Source organism: Hibiscus syriacus, unplaced genomic scaffold (genome assembly GCF_006381635.1).
Source record: "Hibiscus syriacus cultivar Baekdansim isolate YM2019G1 unplaced genomic scaffold, ASM638163v2 tig00001293_pilon, whole genome shotgun sequence".
In the NCBI taxonomy this organism is placed as follows: domain Eukaryota; kingdom Viridiplantae; phylum Streptophyta; class Magnoliopsida; order Malvales; family Malvaceae; genus Hibiscus; species Hibiscus syriacus.
Window position 1 is genome coordinate 57,536 of NW_024061860.1, and position 20,048 is coordinate 77,583.

Here is a 20,048-nt window from a genome sequence, read left to right on the forward strand (position 1 = left end):
GGGAAGGGGTAATGACATTCCCGATAATATATCCTAAAAAATATACTATTGGTAATAAAATATTACCGGAAATGACATTCCCAGCTAACCAAACGGAGAATGTGGATTCTATTCCCATGGGAATCCTACATTCCCCGAACCAAACAGCCCTAAAATATCTGCAAAGCTTCGACAAAGGGCATAACAATTTAAGTAGCGAACCTGAATTGAGCTTTCTTTCATCGTTAACAAACTGTAAAGACTTGGAAGTTGTGATATTTGACGATTACCCATTGACTGGTGGTGAACTTCCAGTTTCTGTGGGGAATTTATCTGCTTCTCTGACCCTTTTTTGTACTTCTCATTGCAGCATTAGGGGCTGCACCCCGAGCAAAATCAGTAACTGAAGCTGACTGGCTTGGTTAGGCCACAATGACTTTACTGGAGCAATAACTGCAACACTTGGAAATTTGAGAAAGCTGCAAAATATTAACCTTGGGAGTAATAAGCTATAAGGATCGATCCTGTCCAAGTCTGCAGAGGTTGGCTTACTTGACTCTCACAGATAGCAAACTGTCTGGAGCAATACGAGCATGCTTAGGTCATGTTTCTCTGATAAATCTTTCCTTAGGCTCCGATAAGTTTACCTCGATTCCATCAAATTCCCTAACTGGAACTGGAAGTCTGACCAGTTTGAATCTGTCGGAGATTTGGTTCTCGGCTGCTATCCCCAAGTCCTTAGAGAAATTCCAAAATCTCAAATATTTGAATGTCTCTTTCAACAGGCGAGGAGAGATGATCCAAAATGCATGAAATCGCTACTATTCCCACACTTCTTTCTAAAAAATGCAGAATGAAATCTCTACTATTTGGCACTTGGTGAAATATTTATTTGTCTTAACAAATTAGCAAAAACCATAAAGCATCTAATCTACCTAATCCCTCTGATTGAAAGGAATTAAAATAAAAGGCACAAATCATTGGAATTGCTGTACAAAAATTAAAAGATAGATTTTACAAAATTGCCTATAGCTCTGCTATCATATTTTATTGAACTGCTAATCTCTGGAGATGATCCAAGAAAACCTCAAGGCTTATATCATCTGTAAATATTATGTCTCCTCCTGGGCGAGGACCATCTGAGTTATATGTCGCTGAAGGATTCAACTTTGCAAGAAGAAAACGGGCCTGACAACAAAACATACTTAACAACTATGCAAGAAGAGAATAAAAAGAAGAAGAAGCTAAGATTAGGCGGAATGATGTTCACTCTCTTTTTTCCTCCATTCTTTTTTTCACTATGATTCAGCATGCATATTGAATAATCCATCCACCCCTCATCTTAGGTTTCTTTAGCATATATACTAACAATTCTAGTCACAAAAAATACTTTCAAGTTTTCAAAATACTATTTGCAATGGACCAGGATTGAGCCTAAATTTTGAAACAAGCAAAACACTACGGCTCAGAGGTGGAAGAAAGCATGGATGAACAATAGTTTTGTTATTGTTTAATTAAGAAGGAAAGGAGGAAACTAAAATCAAACCAATCTCAATAATAACCTCGACTTCATCTGCACTTAAACCATCGTTACAATCTAAGAACAGTAGCTACTGACCTGTGAGCCATACTGATCACAAACAACTAGTCGAGGAACTGGAAACCTTTCCTTGATTATTGCATCTGCATCATCACAAGGAGCTTGGAGCAACTCGGCAAAAGCCTACATGGCACAAAATGATGATAAGAACAATGTATTGTCATACTTATGCTGGCACCATTTGCCAATTCCAAAGGCTCTGTTTTTTATTTTTGAAATATTCTGATTTATGTAAAACTAAAACTAAAACAATATTCGTTAAGCCCATACATTTTTTTTTCAAACAACAAGATGACATTTAAGACTTTACATCGTGTCTTGTATGAGAACAACAAATATTTAAATTACCTTTTCCCTAAGCAAATCTTTAGGAAAACGTGATGCAGGTTTAATATGTATTCTGTTATCCTTGTTATATTTTAAGGGATTAAAGGAAAATTTAAATTTAATACATAGAATTAGGGTCTTTTTAGATTGATTAAGGTAATTCATATAAATTAGCTTTCACTTAACTTTCGGGTATTACTGCATTATGATTATATTAATATTATTCATTATTAGGTTCCCTCCAAGGGCTACTTGTTTAATTTTTAGTGATTTTGGATTTAAGAATATTGAGATTTAATAGTTAAGTGATTGGGAATTGGATTCCAGTCTATTTGTTCTTATTCCTCTCTCCTTGTTCTTAAATGTCTACCTAGCTTCTTCTTTTGCTTTCTCTTCCCTCTAGTTTTCCCTCAGATCTATTTCCCTTCAGTTCCGGTCATGTTATATTGGCATGTTGTTATGTTCTTGCCATCTAAGTTTTAGCACTTTGACATAACAAATAAACTTGCTACACATGGTTAGTTCCTACATCCTAATACAAATAATAGTCAATACTTGGAGGAAAAATGCCCAATAAAATTATCATAGTCCAGCGAACTATAAGCAAAACACCGGCTAATCTCTCTTATGCAGGGGGGAAAACACACATAGAAATTCAGGGCCGATGGCTTAAAAGATTTGAAGACCAGAAGCATTATTCTTCTTGTTTACAAGTGAAGCCATGCTAGAAAAAAGCTGTAAAGTTCTCAATTATGATGATGACATCATAATCTACTCAGACGAAACAATGACAACATAGTCTTCCCTGAACTTATGGGTACTGATAACAGGATAATTTATATCATAGCACTATGGTGGCCAGTCACTGTATGAATGTCAGGCTGTAACTACATTTTTATTGTGTTCTATGAAGATATCAACTAGTCAAAAGATTAGAAATATGTACTTCTTAAATCTTGATGCCTTTTTGAAGTTACACATTACCCAACTTGACAAAATGAGGTTTTCACAACACCGTGCCTCCAGCATATATAAACCTTTTGCTTTTCCATCTTTTGGTTAAATTCATCCTGTGTTATATTCTTATTTGGCTTGAAATTCCAAATTAAAGAAAAATTACCTGATGCGCAGGTTTACTGTGATATCCAGCTTTTCGCCACTGAGCAATAGTTGAGCCATGGAAAATAACAACGGTGAAATAAGAGTCCAAAAGCAGGATCCTGTCAGCTGCAACGGCACTCACATCAAGCAGTGCTGGTTCTGGAGCAGACTGAAATGAGTAAGAAATCAATGAAGGTTGAATCATCACGACTGAATTGGCAACATTTACCCTGTTCAGGATCATTCTAAAGTATGCCGTCTCGTAAGGGCTGTTATTGAAGACCCGTATAATATGAACCAGCCTAGTTGAAGAAAGTTATCCAATGTAATGCATAACATATATCAGTTATAATTTTCAATGGTTCTGATTGAAAGGAAAATGTAATTTAAGAAGCAAGATGGATACCTGGAAAAATTGTGATCGCCGCAAATGAAACACTAACTGAGGAAATAATGAAAACCTTGGGGACAGGCTGAAAGAAGATGGGGCATCCTTTTGGTAATCCCCAAACCGAGAACATATATGAATCAATGCTTTATCCAACCATCTTATAGGGTCGAACTCAGCCTGCATGCCAATATCACGTTACAGAATAGCACACACCACAACTATACAGTTCAAAATTTTCAGAGGACTAGAAGCACAACTTCCAGGAGTAATGAAAGGATGCGAAAAAAGCGCATGTGATTAACTCCAATTTTTGCAATTTTTATTGTTTAACATCACACAAAAATTCATATTTCCTTGTTCAAAGGATTCATGAGTGATACCACGTCTTTTTTTCAATAGTCTAGGATGATTACAAGATAGTATCTATTCAGAATCTTTCTTAACGTACACACACCCTGCAGACACAGCTGGAACCTGGGACCTTTAGGGAGAACAACACTCCCTTTTACCATTGAGGTCACTTAATGAGTTTGGAGTGATAACACATTTAAACTTAGCGAAAGATTTTTTGCTTGAGCCAGGAAGGGGGAAACTATTGTGATAAGAACATGAACGAAGAAGTTAGGTGAGCAAAACTCAACTCGACTCAAAAAATCGATTTTTTTCAACTTCGAGTTATTCGAGTCAACTCTAATTATCGAGTAGGTTTTCGAGTTCGAGTTGAGTTGAAATTTGAAAATTTCTAGTCACTCGAAAAATCGAAAATTTAGCTGAGTATTTTTACAGTTTTTCAATTTAGTCCTTAATTTCTTTATTCCTTCAATTCCTTCTTCATTTTAAACCCATTTTTTTACCAAATCTGAACCACATGCTCCTAAACCATCTTAGAATACCTATGTAATATTTTTGATAAGAAGTTTTCTATTTTTCAATTAAGTCCCTCAACTTTTCATGATTTCCTTATTTTTTTCAATTCATTCTTCATTTTAAGTATGTTTTTGACCAAATTTGAACCACGTGCTCCTATACCACTATAGGATACCTATGCAACTTCAATTCCTATTTTTTTATACTAAAAATGTACTTTTTTTAATTTAGTCCATTAACTTTGCATTTTACTCAATTTAGTCTTTTGACTGCAATTGTTTGCAAATTCTTTCTTCCTGTCAATTTCTTAACTTCTTTATACTCTCGTCAATACTTTACCCACAAAATACCTTCTTTAAAATATAATATTCTAAATATATTTTATAATTTTAGATTGTATTTGATATATTAAATAACATTATAATGCGAAAAGAATATGAAGATATATATATCCTCTATGGTTAGAGAAAGTCGAAAAATTGGAACCAATCCGTACCATAATACTAAAAATAATTACAATTAAATTTGTATAGAAACTCGAACAACTTGAAAAAATTTCAAGTTAAGTTCGAGTCATAAAGTACGACTTGTCGACTCAAATAAATCAAAAAAATTATTAGACTCAATTTGACTTGATAGAATGCTCACCCCTAGAATAAGCGTGAGGATAGAAAAGAGAAATGACTGTAATATACAACCTCAATTTGTACAAAAAAATCAAGAATGTGAGAAACGTTTAAGCGATTCAAACACCAGATCATATAAAAGTCAAGCATCTTTCAGCATAGAGGATAAGATTTTGATAAAAATCACAGCAGGATTAGCTGTTCTCAGCTTCTTGCATATTTGCAAGAGAACTATGTTCTCTCTGTTAGCTGTTTACAGCATATTGTAGAATGAATAGAACAGTGCTGTGAAGCAGAAATGTCTATACCTTTCTCCTGAACAAATCTTCCAGACCTATGCCTTAGTCTCTTGTTTGCACTTTCTGGAGTAAGAGGGAAGAAGAATCTTGATGTTGAGTAACCAAAACATGTTCTAACTCTTTCATTCATTTTCTTAAATGACTTGGATTGCTTTAGCATCCCAATTTTTCTCTTCTCAAATTTTGCGATTTTAGGAAATACATCCAATATAATGAGGTAAAGTTCTTTTAACGATTTCTTTCATTTTTCCTAGTAATTATTACTTTTAATGAAGGGAACATGGAGAAGCCACAGTCATCAAAGATATTCCCTCAAAAATCCTACTTATTAATGGCACTCCAGCAGACTAAGGTATTGTGGTTAAGGTCAGTACAAGGTGCAGTCTTGGTGCTAGAACCCATACATTGGTCAATGACCAAGGCATAAAAAGCTCGTGCACCAGAATGGAGAAATACATACATGATTCCAAATGTATGTGAGATGTGTGCATAACATATTAGCTTCTAAGAATATTATTTCTTCCACGAACCATTCGGACTAAAATACTTGCAAAACAGTATGTTTAACACAGTGATTGATTACCTCAGTTTCCATTTTGAAAGACACTAGGCGTGCCATTACAGTAGCAGCTGCATCTTCGTAAAATCCAGCGATCAAATCCTATTACATTTAAAACAAGCTTGATTAGATGAAAACTTGTAAATATTGGTTGCTAAAAGTAAGTTGAGAAGCTGACCAAACCTGCTCTATAGTCCCAATTACTCAATAAATCCCCATCCTCAGTGGGGATGAAAAATGAAAAAAAATAATAGGCAAAGAAAAGAAGAAAAATCATTCAAGTTTGTTAGAAGAATGGGATATGGGAACTAGCAAGCTTTGACGTTCACTAAGAAAAATATCAATTTATAATCACCAAGTGACAAAGTATCCTCTCAAACTATAATTTTCTGAAATATTCCGTATATAAATTTGGCTAGTTTTTGTACTAGTATTAAGGTCAAATGTTCACTTTTGTCCATTCATTTTTAGTTTGCAATTGTTAAGTTGATGAAGTGTTATACACTGTTATTTATATTTATAACACAATAAAAAGTGACTAAAGTTTTTAAGGTCAAGATACAAAAATTTAGATAAGCCAAATGGAGAAACAGCATTTATATCGTAATCTGATGAATAAAGAAAAAAGGACATAAAAGGGAAGAAATGAGCTGGATAAAAATGAAAAAGAATAATAAAAGGAGGCATTGAGAGAAACTATCGAAGAGAAATTCACTCACAAAGCAAGCACCGAAATCACTATATTCATGTTTCATTGCCATCTTCATGAAGTATAATCCGTTTTCTAATTTAGATTAGACTGAGCTAAGTTGTAAGAGAAATTCACTAGCAAAGCAAGCACCGAAATCACTAAATTCATGCTTCATTGCCATCTTCATGAAGTATAATCCGTTTTCTAATTTAGATTAGACTGAGCTAAGTTGTTGAGTTTGGTTGAGGGAGAGAATATCAAGGATATGCATCACATCATCACTTTAGAGTGATGAAATTCTATTGATAGCATGGCTATTTGTGCACCTAGGTACTGCAGAATAAGGCAACATACCGAAATCTTATTGATCTGTGTTCTCTCAACCAACCTACATATCCATATTTTCCTGATAGTTCGGTGCAGAATTGCTAGATGCTTTGCAACAGATTTCACATGTCAAACCCTTCTTCAAACATCTGAGCAAAAACATTAGGAAAACACAAGCCAAGAGAATTTGTAAAATGCTCAAGTCTCAATTAATTCCTTGTTTCCAATAAATGGATATCAAATAAAATAATAGGAAAAAATTGTCATCCATTTCAACTGTGATTTCCTTTCCTGATAAAGTTGCATAGGATACTTCAGGGACAAACACAACTGTTATTTTCTTTTCCTCATTCATATTGCGTATTTGGAAGAAACATGAAATAACAAGAAAATCATTTATATGAAACAAAATTCATCAATAATTACATTAGGAACCAAAGGCTACCTCTATGCTTCCAGGTCCAGCAACCCATCTTCTTGAAAGAGTTGTCACACGAAGCCTCATTTCGCCAGTGCTATGCTGGTAACTGCAGAAAAATAACATCAAGTAAAATCTGTTAGAATGCTACCAAACAGAAGAAAGAAGCATCTATATAATGCATATAAGGTAAGAGCTCATACTATGTTAGAAATTGGAAATAAAATTGACTGCTTGAGGACTTAACAGTAATATCAGGGACGTCCTTCTTAACAATTTCAAACATTAAACACATTTTACAACGAGAACTATTCGGGATCAAGCCAAATATATGCTTACACATGAACTAATAAAGGCAAGAAGAAGAGATAGTTTAGAGGTGGCCCATGATGCATGCTTTGCAACTGTTTCAAGGAAAAAAAAGGCACAAGTCTAAGTTCAAAAAACCTTAATTTGAAGACAGTCCAAGACCCTTGTATCCTGTCTGGAAAACACGCCTAAGAGAATGTGATTTTAGCCAACACATAGGAAATTTGATGGGCAAAAGTAAGAAGCCACCACCTGAATGTATTTGTGTTTTTAATATAAAAGAAAATATTATACAGATTGCTGGCAAATACAAACCTGGTCAACAGAACAAGCAAAGAGATCAAGCCATGTCCTTGGTGCACAAGCTGCTTTGCAAGTGCTTCATAGAACTTAACGGCTTTCTGATAATGAGGAGCAGAATCCTTATCCAGGTCCTTGTGGGAACGTATGGGTTCAGATAAATTCTTCGAGACAATCTAGAAGGAGATTCGTAAACAGGTAATAGAATTAGTTGAAATGCATGTTTTCATGATGAATGACAAAATAATGGAGCAGAGCCATCCTTACAGCACCAGGGCCTTCAGTTGAGGGGCCACCAACAAATCAGGGGCGGATGCACTAAGCCCCTCAGGGGTAAAGTGCATCCATTATTTTGGGAAAGAAGTAAAAATTAAAATTTTGTACCCCATTTATAAATTTCTGGATCCTCCACTGCAACAAATGCCATGATTCGAGCTCCAGAACCCGCAAAGACTGCACCCAACAAACAGGCAGCCACGCTCACAGCAGTTCCTGTGCACCTGCTTGACCATTGATCAGCGGGAATGGGCCAAGGATCCTTTTGGAGCTCCTCCAAGAACTAGAAAAGCAAACATGTCATTTAACATTTAATTAAGTATTGTTAACAGGAAAATTTTGCTAATAACCTACCGAATTGAGGGAAAACTCGCAGTAAGAGGCAGGTCGAAGGAATCGTGCAATGCTCTTTGAAGACAACCTGTCCCTGGCACCAGCAATGGCACCAGTGACGGGCTTGTTAAGGAAAAAGCCCATTTGCTCAAGAAGCTGGTTTCTTAAGACATCTTTGGAGCCATTGAAGACATAGGTCTTAGGAACGGTACAAAAGCCAAGCTCATGGACATGGACAAGCGTACCAAAGGTGATCAAGCCAACAAGAGAGTTGTCAGGCAAGAGGCCAATGGCCCGGTATAAGGCATACTTATTAATAAAAATATTAAAAATTGTTAATTATCTTGTAGACATTGATGCATACAGTGGAATAATATAATGTATCATAAACGATAATTGATGCTATGTCACGTCCTATGATCATTATTTAAAATGAAATTAAAAAGGTTATTTTATTTTTATTCCCTCAATTTGTTTTATAATTTTTTATATATTTCATTTTTTTCCGAATAGTCTAAAGTAATTACAAGTAGTCTCCTACATACATAATTAATCAAACTTTTAATTTTTTAGGGAGATCAACATTCTATTTTACCAGTAAGTTCACTCAAATTTAAATCATTATTTTATTTAAATTCAACATTAATTACCATTTATGTCACATTATATTATTACATAATATACATCAATGTTTCTAAAAATAATACACATAAAAAATTATATGAATATTTATACTTTTTTATTTATAGAGGATGTAATTAGCATATGTTGATAATGCAGAGATGAAATCAAAATATTCAAATGTTTTAAGATCAACTTTGAATAAAGGTCATAGTTTAATGATGAGGTTAAGTCTTTAAAAGTTTAGAGACTAATTGAATCATTGAGTGACTTAGTGGTTAGAGTGAGTACTGTTATGATTTAAATTTTGTGCTCGAGTAATTATATCTACATGTGTATGTGAATCATTAGTGGTTAAAAAAATTATGAATATACATTATTTTATGATCACTCTAAAATATTCAAAAGTACATAAATATCAATTTAAAATAATAATCATAATTTAGAGTGAGTTAGATAAAATTTTTATAGATAAAATAATAATGACTATATATATATACATAACCCAGTCTTTATGTTTTACATATTTTTCTTTTACTATTGAACCGTAAAGAAGGCGATTGATTGACCCCACGCCCAACTGTGACGTATAAAACCTGCGAATGGAGAAGCTCCTGCCACGTCGCTCTGTCAGAAGCCATGGCCATCACTTGTGTTTATTTATCAAAACTTCCTACTCAACTGTCCATTTGCCGTTTGGCTGCCAAGAAAATCTCTGAATTTTCCACGGGGAAAGTTCAATATCCAGAAGGTTTATCTTTTCCTGATCTTTTCGTTCATATGTTATATATCTCTTTACATTGCTGTTTCGCAATATTTGTGCTTAATTCTTCCGTTTACTGATATCTGAATTTTGGGTTTCGTTGATTAAGGCGAAAGGGATAACATGGGAGAAGCAGAGTGTAAGGACAAAGAAGCACATGAACCCAATCCAACGAACGTGAAGCGTGCATCTGATCATATAATGCCTCACCTTCTTAACTTGTCAGTTTTCTTCTTTTTCTCTCGTCTCTTCAGCTTGATCACACGCACTGACACACACATATTATCACTGGACTGAAGCTAAAATTTATCTCCCCGTAATGAATTTTAAAGAGATTGTAGTTTACATGACTTCCCGAGAAATTGCAGATAAATGCAGTTTTTCTATTGTTTCTGGTTCCATGTTTGATATTCATTTACTAGATTTTACCGATCAAATATTCATCAACCACATCATAATGATCATGTAAACCTTTTTTATGGATCGGTTAAGATACGGTTCTCGTCCCACATCGCGCGACTTTGAAATATACGATACGGATGCTTCTTTTGAAGACCCTCTCATGTGTGCCCGTGGGTTAGTATCGAATCTTGAATATTTTCATTTGAAGTGAATTATCTGTGTCAACGGTTGCCCTTTGATGAGTCTGGAACATTGTTTCTGGATCCTATAATACTCGATTGTTTTATTCCATTTTAAGCAATCGAATTATTTGTTTTACTTTTTCATATGCAACTTTTCTATCTTTTTCTACAGAGTGAAGCAGATCAAATCAGCATTTTATTCTCTTTCTAAGGTCTCATCACCTACCACTTCTCGATCTTTGAGCAGACAATTGTTTGCAGAATATTTGAGACGTTCACCGTAAAACTTGTTTTCTAAATTCATGCCGATTTGGTCCCATAGATGTGATAACGAAATTTTGTTTCACTTTATCAGGTTTTTAGTGAATCAAGAATTGTTGAATATAGTGTTACGGAGAATACAATTTCAGCTGGAAAGCAAGAGGTTTGGAATTTCATTTCGATTTTGTCTCGGTTTGATCATTGATAATAGCTAGATGTTTGAAGCTCTGCATATTCATTACAGATCTTAATTGACAACAAACAACAATACAAGTTCTTGGGAAGAAACATCGACATGATTTCTCTGATCAGGCTGTATGTTGAGGATGGCAAAGTTGTTCGTCACGAAGATTGGTATGCACCGACTACTTCTTCCACATATTCGAGCATTTTACTTTCGAGTCTGCAATTTATGTGTAATTTTAGTTTGTTGATGATGAAACTTTTCATGTATATTGGTTATAGGTGGGACAAGAAGCCTCTTCGGAATAGAGAAACAGTTAAGATTCCATTGGTTGGTCGAATGATGGAACTGACTCGCAGGGGTTCCATGCTTGCAACTCATGCTTTAATGGGGTTTGGGAAGGATCCTACCGGATAATATCACGGTCGACAATGGAAAGAAATGTCATACACGCTACGGTTCGAGTGCGTGCATGTCCGTTTCAGTGTCATACTCCTTAGTTTATAGAAAGAGGATAGCATTTTCAGTGGCGGTTTGAATGAATACAAATAAGCACGCTTGAGCTCCATTTGAACACCATACGCTTCACAATAACTCTACCTACAAAACTCTGTATGTAGAAGAAGATTGCTTGTATTACAAATCTACGTAGTACCTAGATAAGACAATCGACACATGTTATAATTTCAATGGCTATTCAAATATTATATCGTCACACGTTAAAAAAGATCTAATTCAAATATCACACTAAAAATGATAAATTGAAGTATAAATTAGATAAATTACATATATCAGATAAAAACAATTTCAGATATTATTCTAAAATTATTAAACACAAAAATCGATAAGTGTTCAAAAGATGAGTCCATATCCTTTAATTTTCTGACTAATTTAGCTTTTCTAATACTTCAGTCTTCCATGGCTTCTTACGTGTGTTAACGCTTAGTTTAGACCGGCTATACCTATCCATTAGTGACAGGTATTTGTCAAATCCAACAGGTTTGGCCCGTGTGAGTTACGTTTTGGATTAATTTGAAACTATCTGGCCCGACTTAATGTTAAATAATAATAAATTATTTAAATTTAATTATAAAATTAAAGAAATAATAACACAATTTACTAAAATGTTTTTATCATTTAAATAATAGGTGGGTCGATGAGTTGCATTTGATTTTAGCTTGAACATAATTTTTTATTCAAAGTTAATTAAGATATGATCTAAAATTAAATTTTATTTTATTAAATTAATATTTTAGATATTAAAAAAAGGGAAATAGAAAAGGGGATAATTTATCAACCAAATTAGAAAATTGAGATTGAGTCTTAGGAATGATAATGAATTCGGTATTTGGTCATTTTGAATTTGATTCAAGAAACATGTCTTTTAATTTATGATTTGGTTTAAAAAGTATATTTTCTTTGTTCGAATTTGATTCGACTTCAATTTTAGGGTAAAATTTACATCTAGTCTGACCCAATTCAACATAAATATAAAAATATTCGATAAAATAAGGATCTAATTGAAGAAAAAAATATAGAGAGTGAGATATTATATCAATTATCTCTAATTTTATAGAATAAAATTATAGTATTATTTTGGGTTAGGTCGAATAAAAAAACACTCTAAATATAAACTTGATTCAACCTTATCTTCTATAAAATCAAAATAAAAAATTAAATTCATTTTTCTTAATAAAAAAACAAAACTCACCAAATCAAAATTAATTGAATTCAAATTAAATAACCAACCATAACTGGGGTAATTTTGGTAAAACTTAAAATTTAAGGCTAAAATAAATTAGACACGATTGAAAATGCTATAAAAGAGAATAACATTTTAGGTTGGACGCAACCTAACATTTTACCTTCTTCGTAATGTTTTCGGTTGTAACCTAAAATATTATATTCTTCCTAATATCTAATAATAAAAAACATTATTTTCTTCATAACATTTTAAGACATAATAAAAATATTACAATAAACATAACATTTTAAATAATGTCCAACCTAAATATTATACTTTTGATAACATTTTCAGTTCCGTCCTATCATTTTCTAGCTTTAAATAAAACTATCGTTTTTGGACTTTAGTCCCTAATCGAGTCCATTTAGTAGGTCGTTATGTTTGAGTGGAAAAGTTATGACTCAATCATGGAGCAACTAAATGACAAAATCAAACTTGTAATCTTAATCCCAATAAAGATCGAGCATTGAAATAAAAAAGTTACTGCCCATCCAAAAAGAAAATAAAAGCTTAAAGAGAAGACGAAAAACAATGATTGAAAGCAAACATCATATCGAAAATCCATCCACTACTCATTCTTTTGTTAACTTTGATGCCATTCTCCTCTTTTTGACTGGTCTTTTGCTACATATAAAGCAGCAGTCTTTTGAAGGATCCGAGGCATAGCAGCAGTGCTGTTTCAGGTTGGTTGGTTTCCAATTATTAACTGATTATTTGGGCTGGGTTTTGACAGATTCCAGAATTTTTTCCCTACTTTGATGCAAACACATTGGACAGAAGTAAACAATAACAGCTTTGTGTTTGTAGATAATTTTTGTTTCTTTTTGGGCCTAAAGACTGCAAAAGGTTAAATGTGTGGAAACTTTGTCTCCCCCATTTCTCTCCTTTGCATTCACCTCTTTTATCTTTTCAAACTTTTGAGGTCTTGGGTAAGACAATTAAACCAAAGAGGTGAGTTACTTGCTGCCATTTGAAAAAAAATTAAAGGATAAATTATCCCACCTTATTAGAGTTATATATATATATATTGTGCTATTTACATAAATTATTTTTTCATGCTTATATTATGAATTTGAATGGTATAAATTGACGGATATGTGAGGGCGAAGATCTTATTCGAATTTCTTTATATATAATAGATATTGATTAAGAGTAAAGCAAAATTAATTTAAGTACATCTCTTATTATAAAGTTTTTTCGAGTATTTTTTTTATAAATAGATACGAAGAGTTAGATTTATAAGTTAAATCGAACCTATTAAGTGGTCTTAGTAATAAAAGAAAATGTTATTATACTTAAAGGTTCTAGGTTCGAGCAATTATATGTATAGAGTATGTATTATTAATAGATTAAGAAAAATCTCAACAAATATTTATATATATATATATATATATATTAGAGGACTGTGGGGGAAAGCTTAATCTTATTACATAATTTTGTATGTCCCAATTACTGCAAAATTAGTAATACTAATTGGTCGAATCAATTATATCTTGCCTCTTAGCGAAGCTACTCAAGTCTGATGAAGTAAAACATAACAAGCAAAGTATCCGAATCTAAAAGCAAAAAGAAAAAAATGAAAAGAGAGAAAACAAAAAGAGAAGAGCAAACACTAAAAAGAATCTACATTTTTACTAAAGATTACAATGCCAGAAATTTGTTTAAAAAAGTAAAAGAAATAAAAAATATATATTTATATAGTATTTTAATTATAGAGATTTAAAAATATAGAAGGAAACAAAAATAGGAGCTAGAAATCTTTTTTTTAGTTAAAATTGAACTCAAATTAAATCCGGTTCAAGGTGTGGTATTCTTATATATAATTCTATTTTAATTAGTTAAATGGTAGTGAATATATTTATTTATTTTTAATTATAAAATATATAAATATTTATAAAATCATTTATCTAGAATACTCGTTGGATAGATATAAGGAGAAGATGTATATAAAAAAAGAGAAGAAAAATATATAATATACTAAATCAATAATATATTATAATTGAATCATACAATCTCTTTTATGTAAAATGAGACCTAATGAAATTTTAAATTAAAATATTAGTATCTTTCGGGGGTTCTTAAATTGTCGATTTCTTTTGTAAAAGAAAAGTATTAAGAAGTGCACTTCCAAGTATAAAATCCCTTAAAAGCAACAAATATTCCTTTAGTATGGTAATTGAAGTTGTAAAGTGGGAGTTCCTTTTGGTGATGCTAAAGTGGCAACATATTTTTGGTCTAAAGATTTAGATGTTGCTTCATTGTTTTCTTGGTTTAGAATTTGATAATCCAGCCGATACTTTTCAAGGGCCAGGAATGTAAATAAAGAAAAGTTAGATCAACTATCCATTCATGAAAATAAGTGATCTTTGTTTACAGAAGAATATGCTGCTTTTATTTTGAAATATGATTGCTGCTTTTATTTTGAAATATGATTGCTACTTTGCATAGCTCTTACGGCATGAATCACTCTCTTTTACATTCTAATAGTTTCCCCCACTATTTTCGAATGCATTTTATAAATAGTTTATTGTGATTATTATATAGTATTTCTTCGTAATTCTTTTTAATATATTAATAATGCATACACACATTGCAAATGCAGCTGTTCGAATCCAGGGCCTCTATGGAGAATAATATTCCATTTTATTACTGAAGTCAGTTGATGGGTTATCACATCAAATTTGTTTTTTGTTTTCAACAATTCCTACCTAGGAGGAGGGGAATGAGAATTTTACTCCTAATGGATATTGAACCCACAACCTAGAAGAAATGAGAGATGTCAATTAAGAGCTTTTAACCACGTGTTTTAGAGATTGTTGACAATATATCAATTATATTTAAATTTCTTAGTGTACTGCTGCTTAAGTTGTGTATTGTTTCTCAGCAGTTGGTTACGCTAGTCTATGTAATTAAGATTGTCAACGGTAAAGTGCACTTTTTTTCTTCCATTTAAGTTTAAGTAGGTTTTTTAACGAGGTACTTACGGTTGTTTTTGTATGTTTTCCTCAATAAATACATACAAAGCTTCCTTTAAAAAAAATATCAAATCAATATATAATGTTTATATGATATTTTAGTAACTAAATAAATTATAGTATATGATACTTAATGACATGTGTATTTTGATTAGTCAATATTACGTTAACAACATAATTCTTTTGATTAAGTTAAGGTGATTATAAAATATTATTTATTCTAAGTATTCTCATCTATTTTTTATAATGAACGTTCAACCACCTTTGTAATCGTCGGTGCTCAAACTCATAACTTTTAGAAATAACAAACGATTCCTTTAATCACTGAGATAATTTGATTTGTACATATTAACAACATAATTGATTGTTAAAATAACAAGTAAATTATGTGTCAATTTTATTTTTTTTCTCAAACTCAAGTATCAATAAATGAACATAGAATCAAGTACAATACATAATGCGTTGATTATTGTGATTATGAAACTGCTCCGACGAGAGTGGATAGTGGCTACACGACATATAGGTTGGCAATCTAATGCAGTGGCCGACTATTTGGCGGCTCTAACTAGGGGGCAGAATTTGATTCCCCGCCTGCTTCAGCAAGACATGCAATGTTGTGTGCTTAATGATTAATGTCTTTTGATTGTTCTGTTTAAAAAAAAATTATTGATCAAATCTTTTTTCAACTCTATCATCTACTTTAATTCACCCTGACGCTCATATCTTTAATGAATATTTAAATAAATAAAAATACAATGAATTGATATGGTTTATAAATTTAAATTTTATATTATCAGCGTACCAGATTGAGGTTTCAATTTTCTTTGTGAAAAAAAAATTCTTTCATAAATTTTATTTAAAAATATTAAAAATAAATTTAACAACACTTCTTAAATTATAATATTATAATCTAAATTTTAACATTATATTTACATTTTAATTATTTTTATTATCGATGTTAATAATCAATCTCTTTTAATGAGAAGAAAAAAGAGAACTCGTTGAAGATGAAATTTAAAATATAAACGTTAGTTAAATTTAAAATATTATTATTTGTACCTATACAGCTATACTGCACGCATAATCTTTAACATCAGCAAAAATAAGCATTGACATGGCTCTTTTAATAACCGACGTATCATTGGTTTGTCTAATACAAATGAGGAACATTGCCAGACTTCGAGGAAAGTATGACAAAATGAAGTAATCTCTATCATATATATATGAGGATCAAAGATGCATAATTATACATTGATAATTATAAGTTCTACATTGCTAAACTTATCATTCCAAATCCATCCCTACCACTTGATAAAATTTTCACTGTAAACCATGTTAGTTTGATTCTTTCTTTCTATCCCTCCAAACACATATACCACACAGAAAGTAAGCGACAAATTAAAGGAACAAAATTGCAAGTAAAGAAAGAAGGAATTTTTGCCTCTGAATCTGCCAACTATTCTTCTTCTTCATCATCATCTCCTGTTACAGTTCTTTAGATCTGAAAATAATTTTGGTTATCAACACATTTCAAAATCCCAATTTCATCATCACCTTCTTTACTGTATCTCCAATGGCAATGTTTAAATCCAGAGAAACAGATTGGTCTTTATCCTGCTCCGTTTCTGATTCTTTCATCTCTTCTGGGTCACTGCAATTTGACCTTCTCCTCGAAGAACAAGCTCTCAACATTGAACTGAAGCTTTCGCAGCTGAAAATGACAATGGCGTCCATTACAGGAACCGTGACACCATCCGAAACTGTAACCTTTCCGCTTTCGATTGCTTGCTTAATCCTTTTCAAACAACAATAGTCAACGTGTTCCATGTCTTCCACGAAGAACACCTTGTGAGGATTCTCGTTCAACGCCTCGCCGAGTCTCTGAAGAACATCACCGCTGCTTGACTCATCTGATCTCTTCCTTTTGTTATCTTCGTTCGAATCGGCCCTTTTCGATCGGAAATCACTCAGACTTATGGAGGCAAAGCTGGTTTGAGAACCGAAAACGAGTCTAGCTAACTCCATTGCAATCTTCTGCTTGGCTTCATTGTCGGATCCTAAGAAGAACATCCAAGTTTCTTCTTTGAGCTCTCTTTGGTTTAACCAGCTTTTGCCTTTTCTCTTCCCCGACCTGCATTCAAGGACGGTGCTAACAGTTTCCAGAATCACATCCTTCTGCCACGGAACCTCTTTCTCCAAAGCATTGCATAAAACGTTCATGTTCTCGGCATTAAGAACCTTGAACGCTTTAAGTCCATCGTTATCCTCCTCGATCGCCTCACTAGACGAAGCCGAATTCGGGCTAGAGTTCGGATTCGAGAGGAGGTCCGGCTTCGGGGCATTTCCGGATATCCAAAACTGGAGCTCTTTCGGTGACTTTTTAGATTCAAAACTGACGGGCCAACTCAGATTAAGAGCTTCCTTAGTGTTGCATTTCTTGTAAAGATCCTGTGAAAAAAAATGTGAATCTCAAATTGTTACAATGATCGATTCTTCCAGTGAAGTTAAAATGAGATAACAAGAAGAATAAATAAATAAATAAATAAATAAATACCTTGTTATCATGGGAAGGATTTGTTTTGCTTTCTTCCTTGTAGCTTTGCAGCCATGAAGGTAAACTTGAACTGGAAGAGACCACGTTGTCAAAGTTGAACAATCTCTCAGTGAAGGAACTGTGATTCTTATTTACTTCAGCTTCAGCCACTGGCCAACTAATAGAATCTGCAGATTCCTTTGTTCTGTACTGAGACTGAGAATCAAAGCTGGAATAAAGCAAACAAAGGGAAGAAATGATTAGCAATAAGTAGAACACATGTAAAGATTAGAAAAATAAACCAAATATTCAAATCCCAATATTTCATAACAAATAGTTTACCTTTCAAGATTAAGACTGAGGCTTAAGCTGTCAGCTGAAATTGTAAGAGGATGAAGTTCCCAGATTGATTCAAGAAGGATGGCCAGCTTTACACTTTATGTAAGTTTCTGAAAGTTGCAATTCCCATGAGAACAGTTTCCCACTCATTAATCTTTGAGTTCCATGATTATATGCTCCACTGGGCAATAATAGTTTCTTCTTTGATCACCATAGGTTGACCAAAACTCCGAAATCCATTTGAGATCACCTAAGTATAAGACAACCCCTCTTCCCATATAAGTCTTGACGAGGCATTTGAGCTCTACAAGCTTCTGTTCCACTTCATCTTTGGCAAGATTTTTTAGTGAAAAAAGTGGGAGACTTATGAACTGGAGGTATCTTAAATCCCCTGTGACTTGCCCTTTTTCGAACTTATCCATCACCCCTTTAAAAACACTCTCGGTAATGGCGACCGACTCTCCTATGATGACAGTGTTTCCCCTCCTATTCACTATTGCGCTTATAACATTGGTCACATCTTGGTCGTTCCTAAAGTGGTCTATCGGTTTGGTCGATGAAAACTCAAGCCCAAACTGAGTCTGAGCGTTGGAATGAGACGGGTTGGCACCGAGCTGAGCTTGGGGATTGGGGTTGTTTTCCTTTGGGAGGGAGTTTGAAGAGATCTCCAAGGAAACTGTTTGTTCGACTTTGGTTTTAACCTGGGTGCTAGAGAAACCAGCTTCCCTCATAACCCTACTAACACTAGGATCATCCAATATGGAGATTATGAGATGTTCTAACTCTATCTTGAGAGCTAAAATCGGCTGCTGTTGGTTCTCAATGGAGCCTCGGCGTTGGTGAGCCTGAGCGCGCTTAAAGGCGGCGACCAAGGCATTGGAGAGGAAAGGATGATGATTATGGTGAGGGCCTAATAAAGGGCTAGAAGTGGATGCAGGGAGACGATTGAGTGCGACATTGAAGCAAAGCTCTAAAGCTCTGAACTGAAGAGGATGAGAGTGAGATTGAAGACAAGCTCTTCGAAGAAGCCCGGTCGAAGATGCGAGCATGACACTCGCTACATGAAGTGGAGTGACTTGTGCATGGCCTCGCCGTCGAGCAAGGCCAAGTGCTTGCTTCACCATGCTAGCAGCCTCAGCTGTTAAAGCTTGCTGCACAGTGCAAACTCCAGCTCTCATTTTCTTTTTCTTGTTGTTCAAATGCAACAAATTTTTTTAAACTACTTTGAAAGACTGGAAATCAAGAGCTTGATCAATTTCAACTATCAAACTATGGCAGCAGCCATCAAGCTTTATATATGTGAGAAAGATGAAGTTACTGGGGTTTATGCTTTTCTTGTTAGTGAGGGAAAATGTTGGTCTTTTGTATGTGAAAGAGGATTGCATGTGATTTAACTTTCCCTTTTCTTTTTTTTAATACATAAAGTTAGGTGGATAAATTAAAGTTGGTAGCTTTAATATATTTTTTAATTAATCATTTGTATCCGATCTATTGAACGACAAATTTAGATTGGGTACTGCAAAGACGAGAGTGCCTTAATATTCATTTTAATTTCATTTCATTACGATTTTTAAAACAATATAAATGTTTTACTAAAAACAAGAATGGAATAGCACTTTTGATGTCTTTATAAAGAAATAC

At 33.4% G+C, this 20,048-nt stretch overlaps 1 protein-coding gene and 2 pseudogenes across 2 annotated transcripts; 1 reads left to right on the forward strand and 2 right to left on the reverse strand.

Moving 5' to 3' along the window:
- Window positions 1-706: 706 nt before the first annotated feature.
- LOC120124454 lies at window positions 707-9,665 on the reverse strand (annotated as a pseudogene).
- LOC120124429 lies at window positions 9,629-11,395 on the forward strand. Of its 2 annotated transcripts, none has more exons than XM_039143110.1 (7): window positions 9,629-9,775; window positions 9,894-10,008; window positions 10,280-10,363; window positions 10,544-10,583; window positions 10,727-10,795; window positions 10,877-10,986; window positions 11,098-11,395. In XM_039143110.1, exons 1-7 carry the CDS (start codon window positions 9,664-9,666, stop codon window positions 11,231-11,233), a joined length of 666 nt encoding a protein of 221 aa, XP_038999041.1. In that variant the 5' UTR covers window positions 9,629-9,663; the 3' UTR covers window positions 11,234-11,395. The 2 variants fall into 2 exon arrangements, with proteins under 2 accessions (XP_038999041.1, XP_038999046.1); XM_039143115.1 differs by having other exon boundaries at window positions 9,897-10,008.
- Window positions 11,396-16,859: 5,464 nt separating this feature from the next.
- Window positions 16,860-19,643, reverse strand: LOC120124508 (annotated as a pseudogene).
- Window positions 19,644-20,048: the final 405 nt, after the last annotated feature.

Excerpts from the sequence above, each read along its gene's own strand:
- LOC120124429 (XM_039143110.1), top strand. The coding sequence starts at position 9,664 with ATGGCCATCACTTGTGTTTATTTATCAAAACTTCCTACTCAACTGTCC. Across the intron at positions 10,009-10,279 it reads ATGCCTCACCTTCTTAACTT|ATACGGTTCTCGTCCCACAT; the intron begins GTCAGTTTTCTT and ends GGATCGGTTAAG. Across the intron at positions 10,796-10,876 it reads TTTCAGCTGGAAAGCAAGAG|ATCTTAATTGACAACAAACA; the intron begins GTTTGGAATTTC and ends TATTCATTACAG.